A 21,039-nucleotide genomic window follows, 5' to 3' on the forward strand; every position below is an offset into this window, starting at 1 on the left:
AATACACTCATTTGGATGTATGCATAAAAGTTTATTATAATACAACCATGCTCATTGGTAGGATCATATAAATATACTTGCTTTTATGTATGTATGAATTTTTATTGAAACACAGCCACACATACTTTGTATTGTATGTGGTTACTTGAGTACTGCAAGGACAGACTTGAGGAGTTGCAACAGAGACTATATGGTCCCCAAACCTAAAATATTTACTATCTGGCCTTTAGGTGAAAAAGTTTGCTGACACCTGACCTAAAAGAAACCTGAGACATCTTCCAGAGTAGTGTGCCCAGTAAAAAGAGAATGCAAATTATACGGGTAATTTTAAACTTGCTAGTAGCCACATTTTATTATTTTTAGTATTTTTTAGAGATTTATTTATTTATTTGAGAGAGACAGACAGCATGTGAGCGAGCTCAGGGGGAAGGAAAATCCCAAGCAGAATCCATGTTGAGTGCAGAGCCCAAAACAGGGCTCCATCTCATGACCTGAGATCACACCCTGAGCGGAAATCAAGATAAGGACACTTAACTGACTGAGCCACCCAGACACCCCTAAATAAATTGAATTTTTTAAAATGTGGCTACCAGGGGCGCCTGGGTGTCTCAGCCGGTTAAGTGTCTGCGTTTAGCTCAGGTCGTGATCCCGACATCCTGGGATCGAGCCCCTCATCGGGCTCCCTGTTCAGCAGTGAGCCTGTTTCTCCCGTTCTCTCTGCCCCTACCCCTGCTTGTGCTCTCTCTCTCTCTCTCTCTCTCTCAAATAAATAAATACTTTAAAAAAAATTTCAATTTATTTAAATAAAAAAAGGAAACAAAACCAAAAAAATAGTTTACCTGTTTGTTCTCTTTCTGCCTTCCCTTTTTGTAGCAAAACTATTTACAAAGCATTGGCTTGGGATATAATCCTCAGCTAGGGGGAAGTTTAATCACAAACTCAGTACAGATTTTTAATTTTAGCCACCAGGAGGTTTGGTACAGACAGGAAGGAAAAGAAATGTTCTGCTTCCTAGAGACACCAATACAGGACAAATCAGTAACAATGTTCATTCTGCTTCCTCAAGATCACCCTCATACACAGATGGTATCCTTTCCCCTACATTAGTACCCCTCTCTTGTTTCCACGATGGAATCAAGTGTTACACCTCAGGTGAATTAAAGTCAGAGAGTTCACTCCCACAAGGATGTTTACGCTTTTTTCCCCCTCTTATTAGAGAATTTGCGTTTTGGGTGTGGGCTAGAGAGAGATGAAACCCCCAGTGTCCATAAAACACACACTAGAAGGTGCCTTAAGGGAGCAGTGGAAGACAGATTGAGATTAGAGTTTGGAAACTTGGATTCTGAACATGCTATTAATTATCTCTGTGTCTTTGGCCAAACCAGTTAACTTGTCTAAAATATGGGAGTTGGGATAGGCTTACAGTCCTGTAATCTTGTTAATTATGTATAACAGAAGTTGGCACTGAATAATGCTGATATCCTGACAAGATAGGCTCTATCAGCAAAATGTAATATTTAATAAGATTTCAAAAACTTTTTTCCCCCCCTCAGGAGTTTTTCAAAAAATTTACTAAGATATAATCCACATGCAATATAATCCACCCTTTTATAATGTACAATAAAATCGTACTATGGTATGTAAAATTGTTTTCACCTCAAATTCCTACGTCTAAATCCTAGCCCTGTGATGATGGGTATATAGACAGGATTTGGCTATCTGCCATCTGGAAGAAGGCCTTTTTCGCCAGAACCTAATGAGCTGGCAAGTTGATTTTGGACTTCCAGCCCATGGAAACTGTGAGCAACAAATTTCTGTTGTTTATAAGCCACCAAGTTTCTGGTTATCGTAGCCTTACTTGATTAAGACAAGCGGTTTACAGTATATTCATAAGGTTGTTCAGGCATCACTTCATAATTCCAGAGTATTTTCTCCCTTTCTTCCTCCCTTCCTCCCTTCCTTTCTTCCTTCTTTCCTTCCTCTCTTCCCTCCTTCCTTCCTTCATCCCTTCCTTCCTCTCTCTTTCTTTTTTTAAGATTCTATTTGTTCATTTGAGAGAGAGAGAGAAAGAGAGCTTGAAAGAGACCATGAGCAGGAGGGAGGGAAAGAGGGAGAAGCAGGCTCCCTACTGAACAGGGAGCCCGATGCAGGTCTCCATCCCAGGACTCTGGGATCAGGACCTGAGCTGAAGGCAGACACTTAACTGGGCCACCCAGGCACCCAATTCCCGAGTATTTTCATCATCCTAAGGAAACAGTACACCCAATAGCAGTCACTCTAGTCTTCCCCTACACCCTTTTCTGGGCAAGAATAATTTATTTCCTGTCTCTATGGATTTCTCTGTTTTGTACATTTCATATAAATGAATTAACATATGGCCTTTTGTGTCTGGCTTCTTTTACTGAGAATATTTCAAGGGTTTATCCATGTTGTAGTATCAGTACGCCATTCCTCTCTATGGCTGAATAACACTCCACTGTATGGGTATCGTATTTTGCTTATCCATTCATCAACAATTGACATTTGAGTTATTCCCACTTCTTGACTATTATGAATAATACTGCTATGAATATTTTTGTACAAATTACTTCTATTCTGGTCAATGTGATTTGTAGGGTCTCTGTAAAAAAAGCTTTTCAAAAAATCTTCCAGTCTTCAATATTTCACTGTTTTTGCTGGGTACAAGAAGACTTCGACATCTTTCTTCTATAAAAGCACCTTGGAGGGGCGCCTGGGTGGCTCAGTGGGTTAAAGCCTCTGCCTTCGGCTCAGGTCATGATCCCAGGGTCCTGGGATCGAGCCCCACATCAGGCTCTCTGCTCAGCAGGAAGCCTGCTTCCTCCTCTCTCTCTGCCTGCCTCTCTGCCTACTTGTGATCTCTCTCTGTCAAATAAATAAATAAAATCTTTAAAAAAAAAAAAAGCACCTTGGAGGGACTGTGATAAAGAACATTTACCCTATACTTTGTGTCAAAAGTTTAAAAAATTTACATTTTGTACCTCTCCCCTCTATAGCTGTCCCTTAATCAACTTTCCTTCAGGCTCAGGGCTACCAGCTTGAGTTTCCCCTTCTACAAAGACAAGAAAAAGAAGGGAATTATTCTCAGCTATAGTTATAAACTAAGAAATAATGGGTTAGTTCCTGCATCCTCTATGGCATTGCTATTCAATAGACCCATAATGTGAGGTACATACATAATTAACATTTTTCTAGTACCTACATTAAAAGAAAAAACAAACTGGCAAAATTAATGTTTTGTTTAGCCCAGTGTATTCATTTCAACATGTAATTGGTATAAAAATTACTAGAGGTATTTTAAATGTTATCTTTGTGCTAGGTTTCCAACATCCCAGGGCAGACACAAAAAGAAGGGGATGTGAAGGTAGAGGCAGAGATTGAAGTCATTCACCCACAAGGCAAGGAATGCCAAGGATTGCTACCATAACCAGAAGCTAGGAAGAGGCAAGGAGGGATTCTTCCCTAGAACCTTCAGAATGAGTGTGGCCCTGCCAGCATCTTGATTTCAGACTTCCAGCTTCAGGACCTCTGAGAGAGTAAATTTATGTTGTTTTGGGCCACTTATTTTGCAGTAATTTGTTACAGCTGCCCTAGGAAACTACTACAGATTTTGGGAGGTGTCTCGACTAGCCACATGTCAAGTGCTCATAGCAAACTGTGGCTACTTCCAGCACAAATTAAAGCTTTAGAGGGGTCTTCTGTGGCCTTTTGCCAAACATTACTATAGAAAAAGAGAACCTTGGACCAAAATCTCAGTTCAGATCTGACAGAGTGAGCCATCCCTCCTAGAATTATTCCTTTCCAAAACAAAACAATCTGTTATCTACCTTAAGGGAAAGGATTCTTGATTACTCCGAGAAGACAACCTGACAATTCACTAGGCACTGTGCAAAATATTCCTGCTTTTTTTCCCTTTTATTTCTCTAAGCACAGAATTCACATCTAATGATAATATGTACATTATTGTTTACCAAAAGGATTAGTCATTATACTGTATTTGTAGGCTCCAGGGACATTTTTCTTCTATTTTCCACTTTCCCAAGATTCGACCACATAGTTCTAGTTCCCTTTAAAATTAAAGAAAAACATCTTTTCTGCATTCATTGCATCACAAAACAGATCAAGAGCACAGGCCAACATCATACCTGTTAGTGGCTCACAGGCAGTGAAACAAGGCTTAGCAGAAAAATTAAATTATTTCATTACTCAGGACACCTCTTCAACATAAGAAGCCCTTACTTTATATTATCAGGTATTCAGTAAGGTTCTCTGAAAGTTGCATCAGTAAAAGCGTAGCATATATACGAGGGGGAAAAGTAAACCACTAGATTATGAATCACAAAACTTAGATTCCAGTTTTGACATTGATGCCAGACATATGACCTTGAGCAGGTCACTTACCACTAAGAATCCCATATGTAAAATTGGAATAATGACAATTCCTGCCTTACCTGCCTCCCACGAGCATTCAATACGGTTCTAAAGCATCGAAAAGCATCAGAATCTTATAGATAGGGTTATTAAAACACACACTGAGGGACTCATTTCCACAAATTCTAATTCTGTAGGTTTGGGCTGAGGTCCGGGAATCTGCACTTCCGATCACGTTACCAGGTGATGCTGATGCTGCTGGTCCATGAACTACATTTGAGAACTACTGGTTCATAGTATTCTACAAGATGGCGAGCTCTATGAGGACAGGTACTAGGTGTCATTAGGCATGATACCATCACAGTTAAAAGCTCAGGCTTTGGAGATATATAGACTCAAATTCAATACTGCTTTGATTCCTTAGTCAGGTCATAACCCCTCATCTAGGAAATGGGTTCTTGTCAGGTTAAATGGGATAACTGCATTCATGAATGTGATGTATCTGGCACAGATATGCTCAATAAATTTTCACTCATTATTATTGTGTTTGCCTCTAGCCCCTAACAGCCTTGCTAAACAGACTGTTCAGCAAATATTTCATAGTTAACAAGTGCTAAACAAATTAAGAGTGTTATTACAGTAGTGTAAGGCAACATCTCATCAACCTCTGTTTATCATATAGATGAAGTATCTGGTTGACATCACCAATGGGAGTTTAGGGAGGAGAGAAGAATAGAAGGATGTGGCTCATCACAGTCTTTGCCCTAGAACATTCCATCACAGTTCCTTAGGGGCTGGTACGTGCACCTTTCTTTATCTAAGTTGGTTTTTGTTGTTGTTGTTGTTATTGTTTGTAAAATGTATTTTGGAAATCTTTCATCATTTTGAGCCACCGGATCCTTCTATCTTTAGAAACTTTATCTCTTTGCAACTTGATAAATTTCTGGAAGCCCCATCACAGAAACCTTCTGAACTCTTTCCCAGTGCCAGTTTCCCAGACAGATGGCTCCAGCTGGCAACGGTCTTTGGTGTCTTCCTTCTAGGAAGCAGACCCTAAATGTTGTGGCTGGTATACAAGTAAATGGATGCCCACTTGTTTGTTGCTTCTGGTGATGATGATAATAACAGCACTAACTGCAACTAACACAGTGCATGTGACAAAGCCAGGCACCTTCCTGAGTGCTCTACACATAGAAGTTTAATCAATTTGGGTATTTATTTTTCATCGATATTCTTCATTATTATTATATACCTATTTTAAAGATGAGGTCATATTGCAAAAAGGTGAGGTCAGGGGAATAAATGTGCTATAAAGTCTGCTATCCAATCTTCAACCACTGAAGAGGGGCAGACACCAGGGTGCTAAGAAGTGGATACTGGCGACATCATCATCATCATTACCACCACCACCACCAGTGCCAAGGGGACAGGGTCTATGTTTCACTTAGAACTAAACTACATTCTTAGAATGAGAGCAATGCAATGTTTAGCACTGGCAGATCCTCAAATGTATGTTGAATGACTCAGTGAAAAATAGCTCACATGAAATGGTGCTGGCTAAGTATCAGACACCGTACTGAGCATGAAGAACATATACATGATTCCAAGCCTAATAAACACCCGAATGAAGTAAATACACTTATTCTGTCCATTTTATAGGTGGTGGGAAAAGCCACCTAAGGGAGGGAGATAAAATAGCTTGATCACACAGCCTTTAAGTGGCTGACCTATCTATTTCATTTCAAAGTCCCTGCTCTTAATGACCTGTGCTGCTGTGTCTCCAGGTCCCATTTTTGGCAATGTCGAAGATGCCACAGGCTACTCTTCCACCTACCAACCTCAAGCTCTGGGGTTAATCCCGTATTTCAACAAACAACTACTACACAGGTTGATATGAAATGCTAGTAGTATAGATTTTCATCTGCTTTTCTCCCTTCCTCCTAATATGTTTCACTCAACAGAATACTTTTTTTTTTGTAGATACAGGTCCTAGACTCTATCAGTAAGGAAATTTTATTTATAGTTAAGACATCCAGCTTGGCTGAACATATCTAATGAAGCCATTAATGATATTGCTTCAGGAGAGGTCTTAAATTGAATATTTCTAATAACTTTTGGGTTGTATGACTGCTACTATATGTCCATGCCTATGGGGATATAAAGCTGCTGCCAGTTTCTCTATTTACCTCAACATCTTCATTACTGATTATTATTTTCCCACCATGAAATGTACTTAAGTACTTAAATTGATATTCAAAAGGAGTTTTCCACTTGCTGTTTATTATTTTCTGGGCATACTTCTTCCCATTCTTTTCTTGAATTTTTATCACTGGAGTCACTGCTTTTTAATCTAGTTATTAGCTCTCTTCTTGCTAAATCTTTCTACTGCTTTGGCTTCATTTCATGGCCATGGTTAGAAGACAGCACAGAGGAAATAGGAAATCCATTCGTTGGGTTCAGTCAGCATGACTATAAATGCATTAGCAAGCCAGTTTCTTAGAAAGAGAAACAATAAAATAGGAGGTCACTAAAGGACTATGCTTTGCAGTAACTATATGAAAACTGACATTTATCCAAACCTTTTTTGATCTTAATTTTATTTTTGTAACTTTCGCAAGAGCAGAGTCAGTACTAGGTTTAATATCTGTCTAGAACTGTTAATTATTTGAATGTTGCCCATTCTTCTGTTTAATCTGGAAAAAATATGAGAATGTTGAGAAATGAAATACTATACAGGCTGTCCTATGAAGACAAGCTGTGAAACTAACTTCATTGTGCTCTCCATCCTGGTAGAGCTACATGGGCATTAAGAAGAAGGGTTCCCTTCCCTTTCCTTGTTTTCAGGATGATCCTGAACTTTGCTGGAATATTCTGATTAAGTGGACAGATGATGCTCATTGAGTTCTATTAACACAATCAATAAATACCGGAAGTTCCTAGTGTGTATTTGTGTCCTCTTACCCTGGAAGAAGCTAAAACCATAGACAGCCTACTTAATCTTGGTGATAAGAGATTTTCCGAGCATAAAAATCCCTTCTGAAGACCACGGAATATTCTCTCCAAGTAGTCTGATTGCAGGTATTGGCCTTTGGCTTGTATTTTTTTACTGTCATAGATTCAAGCTATATCCCTATGACCAATTATTGAACCCAGGGCTCCTCCTTGCTCCATATTTTGTGCACACTCACCAATGCTAGAATACGTCTCTCTTGAATTATACAGGACCATTACTCCACCGTTTACCCCCAGATGCAGCTGTAACATTGGCATGGAATTTTGTGAACAAGTCAACAAATGCTTGCATTTGGGAAGGATGCACTTTCTCAAAAAGAGATAATTGCTGAAGTTGGTAAACTGCACCACAGAGATGGGAATAAATTTAGCCTCCCCGAAACCAAAACCAAATGAGAATACATCAAACATACACATTTTTTTCACTCATTCACAGAGGGTATTCACATAGCTTGCTGCCTCTTTCCATACATGAACATATGGACCAGCCATTTTACTCTTTCTTTCAAATTCTGCCAATGTGAACAGAATCAGTAACACATGGTTGCGCATAGGAACTAGATAAAACTTCGTAGTAAGTTGAACAAAATTTTAAGCTTAGCTCAACATTCCCAGAATTAATTAATTAATTGATTGATTAATTTCTCAGACCATGTGTATAGCTAAAGCCAAAAATTTCTGAGTTGAAAAAGGACTTTGGGAACAATCTGTTTAATAGCCTCATTGTACAGAGGTGTAAAGTGAATCCCAGAGGAGCAATTATGACTTGCTCTGTATTTGGCTAATATTGCAACCAGTAAACTGTAAAAACAATAAGAGAATTGCTTAATAGTAAAATATTATCTGGTTGTAAGACCTAGACAATACTCAAATTGTACCTATATAAAGGCATGTGTACATGCACTTGCATAAGTAACTGCATACATATACCTACATGGATATGCATCATAGTCAAGCACATCAGTAATCTCTGTCAAAACTATGTTTCCTGTCTGGTTTCTTCTTAATTACTGACATGACTAATACTGGGCCACTGTTCTGCCATTAATCGGCATGTATGTATTTTTGGTTTGCATTCCTCCAAAATCAGTGTGAAGGAAGGATTTGGAAACAACTAGTTTTTTTGGGAAATGATCCCGGGAAGCAGGGGTGAAGCAGGGAAAGGTAGAAGAAACTACTGTAGGCAACTGGGATTCCATCTTTCCTAGGGATCTTTAAGGAACTACACAGACTGTTCCTAATAACTGTCCTCCTAAATGACAGGAGGCTGTGGTATTTATCACTGTTCTTCATACCTCACTGGTTGAGGAATGTAGCAGAGGAGAGTGAGCTTCTCATAGTTTCTCTTGCTTGTAACTATAGACAAAGCCTGGAGGCAGAAAAACATACAGGGGCACAGTGCACCCAGCAGTAGCTGAAATAAGAAATGGGCAAGGTGGTGTTAAACCAAGAACATCTCATATAAAGCTTAAGGCACATAAACCAATTCTCATACTTTATATATTTAAACCTAATACACACACACACACACACACACACACACACACGTAAAATAAAAATTTGTATGGATTAGCTTCAGAGGTGACTAGTCCCCTCCCTTAACATAAAAGTGACTACAGTCTGCCTTGGGTTCATAGTCGACCTTAAAATTGGAGACTGCTTTCACTCTCTCTCTCTTATGTCTGGCCAGTATGCAGCATTCATTCATTTGAGATATGTTTATTTAATTATTGAATGGCACTGTTCAATAGGCATTCTGAAGATGCTAGGGATATAGCAGTGATCTAAAACAAACAAACAAACAAACAAACAAACAAAAAACCCAGAAATATCTGCCTGAATAAAAGCTTCAATCAAGCGGGGAAAGACATTTAGTATAAAAATAAATAAAATACACAGTTATTCATATATTGATAAGAAACCTAGAGAAAAATAAAATAATAAGAGGGGTAGAGAATGTTGCCGAAAGAAAATGTTGCTATTTTCACTAGTATTGATTTGTTTATTGTTGTCAAGAAAAGCCTCACCAACTAAGTGGCATTTAAGCAACAATTCAAATAAGGTTAGAGGGCAAGTGACAAGGACATTTAATGGAAGAAAATTCATGGCAAAAGGAAGACTTTGTACAGATACCCCCAACATCCAGTGTACTTGGAAAAGTGTATAGCAACAACAACAACAAAAAAAAACAAAAAAAACAAAACAAAACAAAACAAAACAAAACACAACAACAAAAAAAAACCCAGTGCTGGAAATAAACTTTGCAAACTGGTAGACCAGGAGCTGTATCTCTAGCCTGAAGACCATTTTGGTCTGTTTCATGCAGGCTTTTTGTTTTCATTTTTAAAATTAATTTGAATTGGTTGGCAATGTTAAAAAAAAATAGGAGGTTTATGCATAAAAATGTTGAAGAACTAGAAGACCTAGCATAGAGGACTAGAGTTGGGCACTAATTAGCTGGTTGCTAATTTAGCAGGATATGTTTTCTCCGGTTTTCCACAATTACCAGCATCCTATATTGTATGTAGGAGTCACTATCCCTTGAAGAATGTTCACTCATTTGTTAACTTCCTTACTCATTCAGGTAGTGGAGTTCTATGATCCCTGGTAAATTCACTAAGAGGCAGGATAATAAAACCAATTTTGTAGAGACTGGATTTTCAGACTACTACTTCTTCTTGTTCTTCTTGTTCTTCTTGTTCTTCTTCTTCTTTTTTTTTTTTTTTTAAATTATTGTCAGAGACTTAGCCTAGTATTTGGCAAAAGAGAAGAACATTTCTATTGTACCATAAATTACTAATCAGTACCTTTAAATAATTAGCAGACCTCAAGATCTCTCTCTTGCAGGAGCAATCTGCTTATATATTTGGGTCTTCTATCTTATTTAGGAAAAGACCCATTTGAGATCCACTAATTATGGTAAACATAACAGACACAAATATTTTCCTTGCCAAAAACTTACCATGAAATCTATGACTAAGAAAGCATAGGAAAGGAAAAAACCAAGAAGCTAAAGCAGTTAAAGAAATCTGTTCAAAATTCAAAGTACTGAGTGCTATATAAATTAATGAAATCAAGACAAATAGCAAGAAAACAAAAACATTAATTAAAGCTCGACTTTACCTACACTGAAGGAGACATATGGTAAGGGAATATTAATGCCATGTGAAACAGTTCACAAAAAAGGCTCACAGAAACAATCGATATACTGACTGATTCCCAACAAAAAGCTAACTGAACAAAAAGATACAGGTACTCATCTTCAATGAGAATTCCAAGTTTTTCAAAACACAACTGAGAAGATTAATGTCTTCCTTGATTTTCAACTCTTTAATTTCTTGACATCTATTCAGCACACTGGGTTAAATAAGCACATTGCTGTAGTCAAATACTGAGAAATCCATTCACTGGTTTAAACTTTAAAGAATATGTTCATCCCAGAGTAGGAGAAGTTAGAACCAGACTGACTCAGTTAAAGCCTTTTCTGGAGGGTCCATGTACACAAAAAGACTGGAGAAAAGAAAGTGAGGCACAAAGCCTGATAAACATTGGTGGATAATGACAAGATTTACTCTCCAACCAGATGAGGGAGAAGTGATAAAGCTAAAACAGGTGTCTAGATGCCAACATGTCCATAATCAGGGAATGGTGAGGATATCTATGAAGACAAAAGGTTCAGGATTTAAAGGTAGGGCACTATAACGCTTATGAGTGAATATGGGTTTACGCTTAGAAAAACAATGAGAATGAAAGCCAAAATTTCAAGAAGAAATTTGTAAGCATAAACTGGACAAATCAACAATATAACTAAAGGACTATATTCTAATGATCAAAATTATGGATTCTGGAGTCAGTCTGCTTGAGTCTGAAACTTTACCAGTTTCCCCAATTACTGGCTTGGGTAAGTTTCTTAACTTCTTGATGTTTCAGTAATGATATTAATAGTAATGGTGCTGCCAATAAAAATAAATAGTTAACACTGACTTCTTAGTGGTCATGATGTAATTAAATGAGCTCAAGTACAACAGGTGAGCATAGTGCCTGGCATGGAAAAGTCATCTATATATGTTAGTATTACCACTGCTAGCTTTAATTTTGTAACAATTATAATCTGTTCTATCAAGCTTTCAATCTATATAGCTATAGAACTCAGCTAATAGAGCTTTAAGGGAGCAGTAACCGTGTGTGTCTTTCTCAGGATTATGTTCCCAGATACTAGCACAAAGCTGGGTCTTTGCAAGGACTCAGTAACATTATTTGAATGAAGTCATGAATCAAAGTAATGGCGACCCAAAAGTCATTTTTGTTGTATTTTATAAAAATGCAAATATATTCCCGGTGTCCCTCTTGGATTCAAAACTCTCAATAACAAAGCAGATCAACCAGACATTTCAAAAAGGCCTGGAAAGATGTCCACCATCCCAACCTTAAAACCAACTCTCAGCACGTACTGGCCTTAAGGTGCATCAATATTTGAATTATGTATGCTACCTGGTAGGCTCATATCTTCCAGAAAATCGAGAAAGTAATAAACAGCATGTCTGAACTTTTTAAAGCCCTTGTCTACTAGCTGACCATTGGTATACGGTAAAAATCTCCTATCTTTCTGCTTTCTGTCTTCTGCTAACTATAGGTGTATTGAAATGAAAAAGAAAGAGTCTTAGTATCAAAGGATGGAGCGATATTAACAAAGACATTGAAAGAGCTGCCCAAATAAACTTCCATCCACTGACATCAAAGTAGGCAATACTCTAGACTATATTATTGGTTTTATTGCCCAATATCTCTGTGCAATTGACCAGTGGGATGAGCAAAAATGACAACTTTCAAACTAAATAATGGCTCAAAGGACTCTAAAAGGACCGGATAGGCAGGTGAAACATCAATGTCTAGCTCTGGATACAACACCATGAAAAGAGCCACAAAAAGACCATCAGGAAAGTATATTCAACAGTGTCAGCAAATGCTAGTCTAGTCGTAGTAACGTGCACTCTTACGATTTTATCATTGCCATCTAAAGTGAAGACCCACTTTTGAATTAGTGTGAAATACAGTGGCATTTTTAAATCAAGAAGTTTTTAAATGACACTCTACCTGCAAGGCACAACATGAATGATTGCAGTACCAGCAGTTCCCATGGCAACCTCATCTTCAGTTTCCGAGGTCAAAGGAGTTTCGAGTCCAATAACAAGTGAATAGAATCGCTGCTTCTTTTAAGTTTTGTTCAACCTTTAATCTGTGGGAAAGAAGAGACATTGCAATGAGATTCGCAGATACTTCTCCTTGTGGTCTCTGCAAATTTGTTTTTAGCTGAATACAAATAAAACTCACTTGTGGAAAAGTCCTACTAAAGAATAGTATGTTAAATTATGAATATGAAGCAAAAAAGCTCCCTCTCCTTTCCTTCCAAATAATACCTGGGCAGGGAATGGAGCTGGTGTCTCCCTGTGGCTACTGAGTGTAAGCAAGAACAGCTCCGCTTAGATATAAACCAACCCAAAGGCAGAGGGATGGACTATTGGAATGGACTATTTTTTTTTTTTTTAAATAAGGTCCTACTCAACCCCTTAGTCTCCAGTCCCTGTTCTTGTTTATTTTCCAATTAATAATACGAAAATGCCAACATGGAAAAGCTGCTACTGTACAAGATAGAGTTAACATTGCTGGACCACAAGGAAAAAATTCCAAGGTTTAGAATGGACTTATATGTGGGAAGATTATAACTACTCTATCAATTTAAGTATTTTTCCTTACTCTATGTTTCATCTCCTGAATCCAATAAAAGAGCTCAGCTCCAGTGCCTACCGGGAGAAATCCCACCATCTATGAGTAGCTGACTTCTAGGTTCTTTCGGACAAATAGAGAACATGATTTTAAAAAGCAACTCTTCCATTATCCAGAAATCTCAAAATAGGAGAACTTTGTGGTATAGAAACGGTCTGTATTCCAAAGGCTACAAAGCAAGTAAGTGAATGAGTGAAGCAGGCAAACAGGGCACTCTGGAGAACACAACCTGTCTGAAGGGGGTAGGTGTTCCTTAGCTCAAGCTGATGGCTAACAAATGGGGTACAGACCCAGGACTGCAAGACCACTTATAACTTTTCAAAGAAAAAAATTTAAATACTATTGTATTTTGAAAACTCCCATTTTTAAATATTGAAAATCAGTTCAAAATATTTTCTTACACAATGTGTGAGCCAAACAATGTCAAATTATTGTCAGGTGCCAAAGGTCTGCAACATGACCTTAGAAAACAGAACTCTGACTGCACTTGCTTTCATCTACCCATCCCTTCTCCCTCCGTACTGCCAGCAAGCCATGTATTTATGCATATATGGGACACCTTTTGCTTTCCAGACACTGGATGAGGCACTGGACCTCCCAAAATGCAGACAACCAGATCTAGCCTCAAGGATCTCCGACTCCTACTAACTGGGGGCAGTTACCCACATTTCATAAACTGCAATACAATATACCATTGTGAAGGAAGGAGACTTTCTGGCCTGGGAAATATCATAAAGGAGAAGAGCTCCCACTGGGGTCTAAAAGATGAGCAGGATACTACCTATTTATCCTACTTATAGGAAAGCTAGGAAACTAGGAGACTCAAATTCTCTTTACAATTCTGGCTATAACTAGTTGCATGATTCTGGGTATACACCTGATCCTCTCTTCTTCTTCTTTTTCTTTTAATTAACATATAGAGTATTATTTGCCCCAGGGGTATAGGTCTGTGAATCATCAGACTTACACACTTCACAGCACTCACCATAGCACATACCCTCCCCAGTGTACATAACCCAGCCATCCTATCCCCAACCCCCCAGCCCCCCAGGAACCCTCAGTTTGTTTCGTGAGATTAAGAGTTTCTTATGGTTTGTCTCCCTCCCAATCTTATCTTGTCTCAAAGATACCTTCTTGCTAAGTAAATAAAACCATTTTGAAAACTATACAGTACCATGCAAATGCTAGATAGTATTATTATAGAACATCCAATATTTTTATCCTAATAATAATCTGGGGCTTTTCATCTCACCCCCACTTATGAGGAAAACACCGTGATGGAACACATGCTCACATAAAAACATGGAACAGCACAAGCTCATTAATCAAGGGCTCTTAGCATTAATTTATATTGCATGGTCACTGAGAAGCCTTTATGTTTACCAGGAAGCTAACAGAAAGTGGAGAACCATCATTAGAGAATTTGTCTTTCTTTTGTGCCCTTAAATAGCTCGGTTTCTGATAAAGCTAGACTCATATATTGTGAAGACAAAAGGGACTCTTAACTTCTGATCTGCTGATGTGGCTGAAAGCAGGCAGCATCTCTAATTGGATATGTTCAGATACTTTTCTGACATGCATGGTGATTAGGCCATTTTAGATAAACAGGATGTGCTGATCAATGAAAACTATTAATGTCTTAAGCAAATGATCAGGGTATTAATAATTAATTTTGCGAGGGAAATGTCATCTCAGACCTGGGGATTGATCTACAATGTTAAGCAGTTTCTTGAAGCAATTAAAATTAGCTTAGGAAATGTATCCTATTTCATGATAAAGATTTAATTCATGATATGATGCTATTTACAGTGTGTGTTAAGAGCTGTAGATTTTTAAGGATGAAGGAATTCAAGAACCCTATTGGCATTTATTTACATTCAGGTAAGGTAAGGTCGTTGACAGTAATTTGTCTCGTGGGCAGTTGTGTCAGAGAACCAGGTTTTCTGTATGGAGCTGAAGATTCATGAATCTCATGTGGGGCTGTGGTACAGGATACAAAGTTTCATAATTTCAGTTTTTCTACTAAAGCCAGAAAGAAGGCTGCAGGATGAGCCAAGAGTTATGGTGGTCATAGATCTCCCCTGCAGCTCAGAGCTCTCCCTGGTTTATCCTAAGGTGGCTATAGCAAAAGATAGTATACTATGCACTAACTTTGAGACCTTGCCCAAGAATTAAGACTCGTAAATTCTAGAGAGGAGGCCACACAATGAAAGAGGACTTGGTTGCTTTCCCTGGCTGAGCCAGAGGAGATTAACTGAGAACTCTCAGGATATTTTTACACAATGCTAAACAGAGCAAAACTCCTCTAGCCTTCAATCCTTTGAACAGTTTTGATATTCTGATAGTAATACCAAGTACTATAATACTAAGTACTATAAAGTACTTAAGAAAAAGCAGGATTCATGGGATTCCTGGGTGGCTCAGTCAGTTAAGCTTCTGCCTTCAGCTCAGGTCATGATACCAGGGTCCTGGAATCCAGTCCCGCATCATGCTCCTTGATGTTTGGGGAGCCTGCTTCTCCCTCTCCTTGTGCTCTCTCTCTCTGGCAAATAAATAAATAAAATTAAAAAAAAAAAAAAAAAGAATTAAGCAGGATTCAATTCCCCCTTATGAGTCCTGGTTTCTAAGAACCTCCATGCCGGATCTGATCATACCATTATTTGATTTAGGACTCTGCTAATTTACAATGCTGTTGTTATCCAAGTAGCTCTAATTCAGCCTAACAAGTAAGTACATTTCTTTATTGTGCAACAGAAACAGTAAAAGGTGCCAGGTGTGCGGAGGTAGTAGGGTTAAGGGCCCTGTCCTCAAGAAGCTCACTGTTGGCTTGACACTGAGGGGACTAAAGCAGTTATTATAATTCAGTGCAAGGCATATAAAATAGTCTATTAAGTGCAAGGTGTTAAGGATGCGAAAGAACATCACCTAATTGAATTGGGGGTAGTACTGTTTCAAGAAAGCTCTCCAATAGTCCTAAACAGTTCATCTGAGTTTAAAGGATAAATAAGAGGGAGGAAGGAAATTCTAAGCCAACTGGATAAGGACAACAGAGACCAGGAAGCTGAGAACTTAGTGTGTTCTTTACGGCAACACAAGATAATGAAAGCAGCAAAGTCTGAAGAGTCAGAGTTGTACTCTAATCCTGGACCTCGAATTCCCTAGCTACATGGCTCATTTGTAAAATAATGGCAATCATACCTGTCTTCCAGGCTTCCTGAAAGAATAAGTGAGAATTTATGGAAGGCATTGAGGACAGGTCCTTGATACTTAGTTGCCATCCTTGTTAAAAACAGCAAAGCACAATTATGTCAGGGGCCTGATAGCCAAACTGCCTTGAATGTATATTAAAGAATTTGGACTTGAATCTGAAAGCTAAGATGACTAGGGGAATGACTTTGAACAGAGAAAGGACCTAAAAAAAAAAAAAAAAGTTGATTTATGTGTATGGGGATCTACTTTAAATGCAATCCCAGAAGTACAGGATATCTGTTTTCCTTCTTTGCTTTTCTCCTCTGGTCAACAAATTTAACTACATTTCTAATTACAAAGTATTCTTTCAATATATAACAAAGTTTTCAGGGCCTCAAGGCAGGAAGGCAGAGTGGAATACCACTGGAATTGGAATCAAGCACAGTAAGTTCTTTCTTCCTGGTTTTGCCCTTGACTTGGGAAAACCATATAGTCTTTGTAAAAATATTCGTCTATAGATTGGGGACATAAGTGTGCTGTAAAGGTCAATTGACATTTTTTTTTTGAAAGTAAGTATTAGTCATTATTATTGTTTAGATGGAAATTAAAAGCTTCTCCCCAAATGGAATTTAAACCTAATGAAGGTAAGTAATCATTGCTTTATTCCCTTATATTTAAGAGGCACATGGACAGTGTATGGCACAGACTAGGCAGTCAATGGTTGATATGTAAATGAAAGAACAAATGTAACTAACATCTTTGTGGACATACCACATGCTTTTACATTCCTTTCTTATTTAGCCTTCATAAGGACCCTGAAGGTCAGGCATCAGCACTATCCTCTATAAAATTATAGCTTTGGCAATTAGATTGTGCGAGGCTGTGGAAGTTGTCCAAGGGCAAATGTCTTTTCATCAAAAGAGCCAGTACTCAAATCTATGTCTTCATACTTGAAGTTCTGTGCTCTTTTCTACCAAAGTGACAGAAATGTAAATAAACCTGTGTCTTTTAAAGCATGACATAAAGTTCTGATGGTGATTCTTTTCCAAATCTGCTTTTCATGTTGTCCTTTTCAGAAATGAAGCCAGATGCCAGAATGTAATAGTGCAGAATCTGGGTCATATTTATAATGCAGTTTCTGAGCTGAGACCTAGTCGGAAAGCTACCTATCACTAGTGTTAATTCACAAATCTTCTTGTGCCAGTACGAATGTGAGTAAGTTCCTTTCTCTTCCAGTGTAAGAGCAACATGAACATTTGTTTTCTTACTAATTATTATTTAGAGTGCAGCCATTCTTAAGGCAGGAATTTTAAAAAGGATCATCCACATTTCCCAGTTGTATAGTTGAGCATTTTTTAACTCCACAATTAGCTAATGAGGTTGTGCAGTCAATCACAATGGTGGGGAAGCAGTGAACAAAACTGAAAGCAATAGAGAAATCTGGCTTCCTTAGAAAGCAATCTGCCAATCATTTCAAGGGAAAATGGCATACAGTCAAATCTTAAATTTCAATCAGTCAACAGATATTTACTGAGTGCTCATTATTCAAATGGTAATATGCAGAATGAAAAGAGTCAAGGTCAAGGTCTCTGCCCACAAGGGCACAGCAACTCATCAGGTAGAAAAGACTGCAGACTATACAAGTTAGTTTATGTGTAAAATGAGTTGTATATATAATGTATAATTTCTATGGTTATGGTAGCTAGCCTACAGGTTCTTTCTGATAAGTGAAAATTCTTATCATATCAATCTAATTAGCTTACTAGATTTTCTTCTGCACCAGCTTTTTACTCTATGTACTGGAAGAGACACATTTCCATTTCTATTTCCCTGATGTCTTCCCTGCTTCTGTGGAGACTGCAATGAGTCTTCTTTAGGAATGGTGAGAAAACATGTTTTGCTTAGTTTTTTCATTGGACTTCTTGTCCCAAGCATCTCAAAGAACAGAGAGAACAGTGTAAAGAAGAAAAGAGGGGCACCAGGGTGGCTCAGTCAGTTAAAAGTCTGCAGTCAGCTCAGGTCATGATCCCAGGGTCCTGGGATGGAGCCCTACATAGAGCACCGCCCCACAGTCACATCGGGCTCCTTGTTCAGTCGGGAACCTGCTTCTCTCTCTCCCACTCCCTCTGCTTGTGCTCTCTGTCAAATAAATAAATAAACGAATAAATAAAATCTTAAAAAAAAGAAGAAAAGTTATAAAGAGCCTAGATAATACATTTGGAAAATGCCACCTGTTTACCAAGAGGTGGATAGCATAAGATGCAATCCCTTATTTAGACTGTACTTGCCTACCCGATAGCTGATTTGGACTCTCTTTCCATCATAAGACCTCACTAGAGAAGACACTGAAGAATTACAGAGGGTGGCTTAAAGTGGACAACTTTCCCCATTTTTAAAGGCTTTTTTGGACAAAACAGTGTCTACAACTTGTGGTAATTCTAAACAGAAATATGATAATTTCATTAGGCAGACATCCTGAGGGATAAAAACCAAGCAAGCCAATATCTCATCATTTCAGTCACTGAAGGATATATCTATGCATTCTGAGAGCCAAGAAAGTTCTATACACTAATTTTCAAATATTTTTTATTAAAGTTTCTTAGAATATATACCCACTATCACTTTCTCAGTATACTTTTTCCCTATAAAACCTTAATCTGCTTTGATGTTGGACCTGCACACTTTGCTACTGGGGAGACATTTTTCAAAAAACCAAAGCAGTCCCAAGAATTACACTGCAGTATTTCAAAAGATCCCTGGATTGAGACTCAGCATAACTGGGTTACTGACTCAGTGTTGTTATTTAATTGCTGGCCAAGTTTCTCGACCAATAAAAGAGGGTGAACGAGATTGCTTCTAAGGAAGCATGAAAGCCTGACTTGTATCATCATATCAGAGAACAGTTGTGCATTAAAATAATTAGTCAAATGAATGGTAGTCACCATGGCTTTGTTATCACCAAAGCTATTTGAGACACCTCACCCTTTCTCAGATTACACCATGTTCCCATCCAGCTAAATTGTAGGAGATGTACTGCTTTTAAATGTTATGTATGCTGCTCAAAAATACTATGATACTGGGGTACCTGGGTGCCTCAGTGGGTTAAAGCCTCTGCCTTTGGCTCAGGTCATGATCCCAGGACCCTGGGTTCGAGCCCTGCATCTGGCTCTCTGCTCAGCGGGGAGCCTGCTTCCTCCACTCTCTCTCTCTGCCTACTTGTGATTTCTGTCTGTCAAATAAATAAATAAAATCTTTAAAAAAAATTATGATACTAAAGAATAAACCTCACCAAATAGGTAAAAGACCTACACTCTGAAAACTACAAAATGATGAAAGAAATTGAACACAACACAAAGAAATGGAAAGATATTCCATGCTTTTGGATTTAAAGAACAAATATTGTTAAAATGTCTATAACATCCATAGCAGTCTACATGTTTAATGCAATCCTTATCAAAATACCAACAGCATTTTTCACAAAACTAGAACAAACAATTCTAAAATTTGTATAGTACCACGAAAGACCCACATAGCCAAGGCAATCTTGAAAAAGAAAAGAAAAGCTGGAGGCATCACAATTCTAGACTTAAAGTTATATTTCCAAGCTGTAATAATCAATACAGTATGGTACTGGCACAAAAATAAACACGAAGATCAAGAGACTAGAATAGAAGAGAAAACCCAGAAGTAAACCCACCATTATATGGTCAATTAATCTTCAACAAGACAGGAAAGAATAACCAATGGAATAAGGATAGTCTCTTCAACAAATGGTGTTGGGAAAACTGGACACGCAGAAGAATGAAACTAGACCACTCTCTTATGTCATACACAAAAATAAATTCAAAACATATTAAAGACATAAATGTGAGGCTTGAAACCATAAAAATTTTAGAAAGGAGCACAGTCAGTACTCTTTAACAACAGCCATAGCAACTTTTTTCTAGATATGTCTCCTTAGGCATGGGAAACAAAAGTAAAACACAAACAAACAAGAAACAAAAAACAAAAAAACTACTGGGATTTCTTCAAAATAAAAAGCTTCTGCATAGCAAAGGAAACAATCTACAAAAGCTAAAGGCAACCTACAGAATGGGAGAATATATTTCCAAATGACTTATCTGATAAAGGGTTAATATCCAAAATACATAAAACAACATATACAAATAAATACCCAAAAAACAATGGGCTGAAAACCTGAACAGACATTTCTCCAAAGATATCCAGATGGCCAAAAGACACAAGAGAAGATGTTCAACATCACTTCCGATCAGGGAAGTACACATTAAAACTATAATGAGTTATCACTTCACACCTCTCAGAATGGCCAAAATCAACAACACAAGAAACAAGTATTAGCAAGAATTTGGAAAAAAAGGAACACTTGTGCAGTGTTGGTGGGAATGCAAGCTGGTACAGCAACTGTATTAAACAGTATAAAGATGCCTCAAAAGTTAAAAACAGAATAACCCTATAATCCAGCAAAGAATACAAAAACACTAATTCAATGGGATACATGCAGCCCTATGTTTATAGGGGCAATTTTTTATAATAGCCAAGATAAGGAAGCAGCCCAAGTGTCCACCAATAGTTTATATCTGGGCTTATTTCTGGATTTTCTCTTCTATCAATCTAAGTGCTTATTGTCTGTTTTTGTATCAATAG

The 21,039-nt window shown here is 37.9% G+C and overlaps 1 protein-coding gene across 5 annotated transcripts in view; it reads right to left on the reverse strand.

Annotated features, from left to right (window-relative positions):
• Nucleotides 1–12,550, reverse strand: part of CNTN4 (contactin 4) — a gene marked incomplete at both ends in the record, with an annotated part of 476,925 nt that extends 464,375 nt beyond the window's left edge. For all 5 annotated transcript variants that reach the window (XM_080826267.1, XM_080826265.1, XM_080826266.1 and 2 more), the window contains one exon: nucleotides 12,496–12,550. In XM_080826267.1, the coding sequence (XP_080682393.1) occupies nucleotides 12,496–12,550 (55 nt within the window). The remainder of the gene's footprint in view (nucleotides 1–12,495) is intronic.
• Between the last annotated feature and the right edge of the window lie 8,489 nt (nucleotides 12,551–21,039).

This window comes from Martes martes (genome assembly GCF_963455335.1).
Source record: "Martes martes genome assembly, chromosome: 1".
NCBI lineage: Eukaryota > Metazoa > Chordata > Mammalia > Carnivora > Mustelidae > Martes > Martes martes.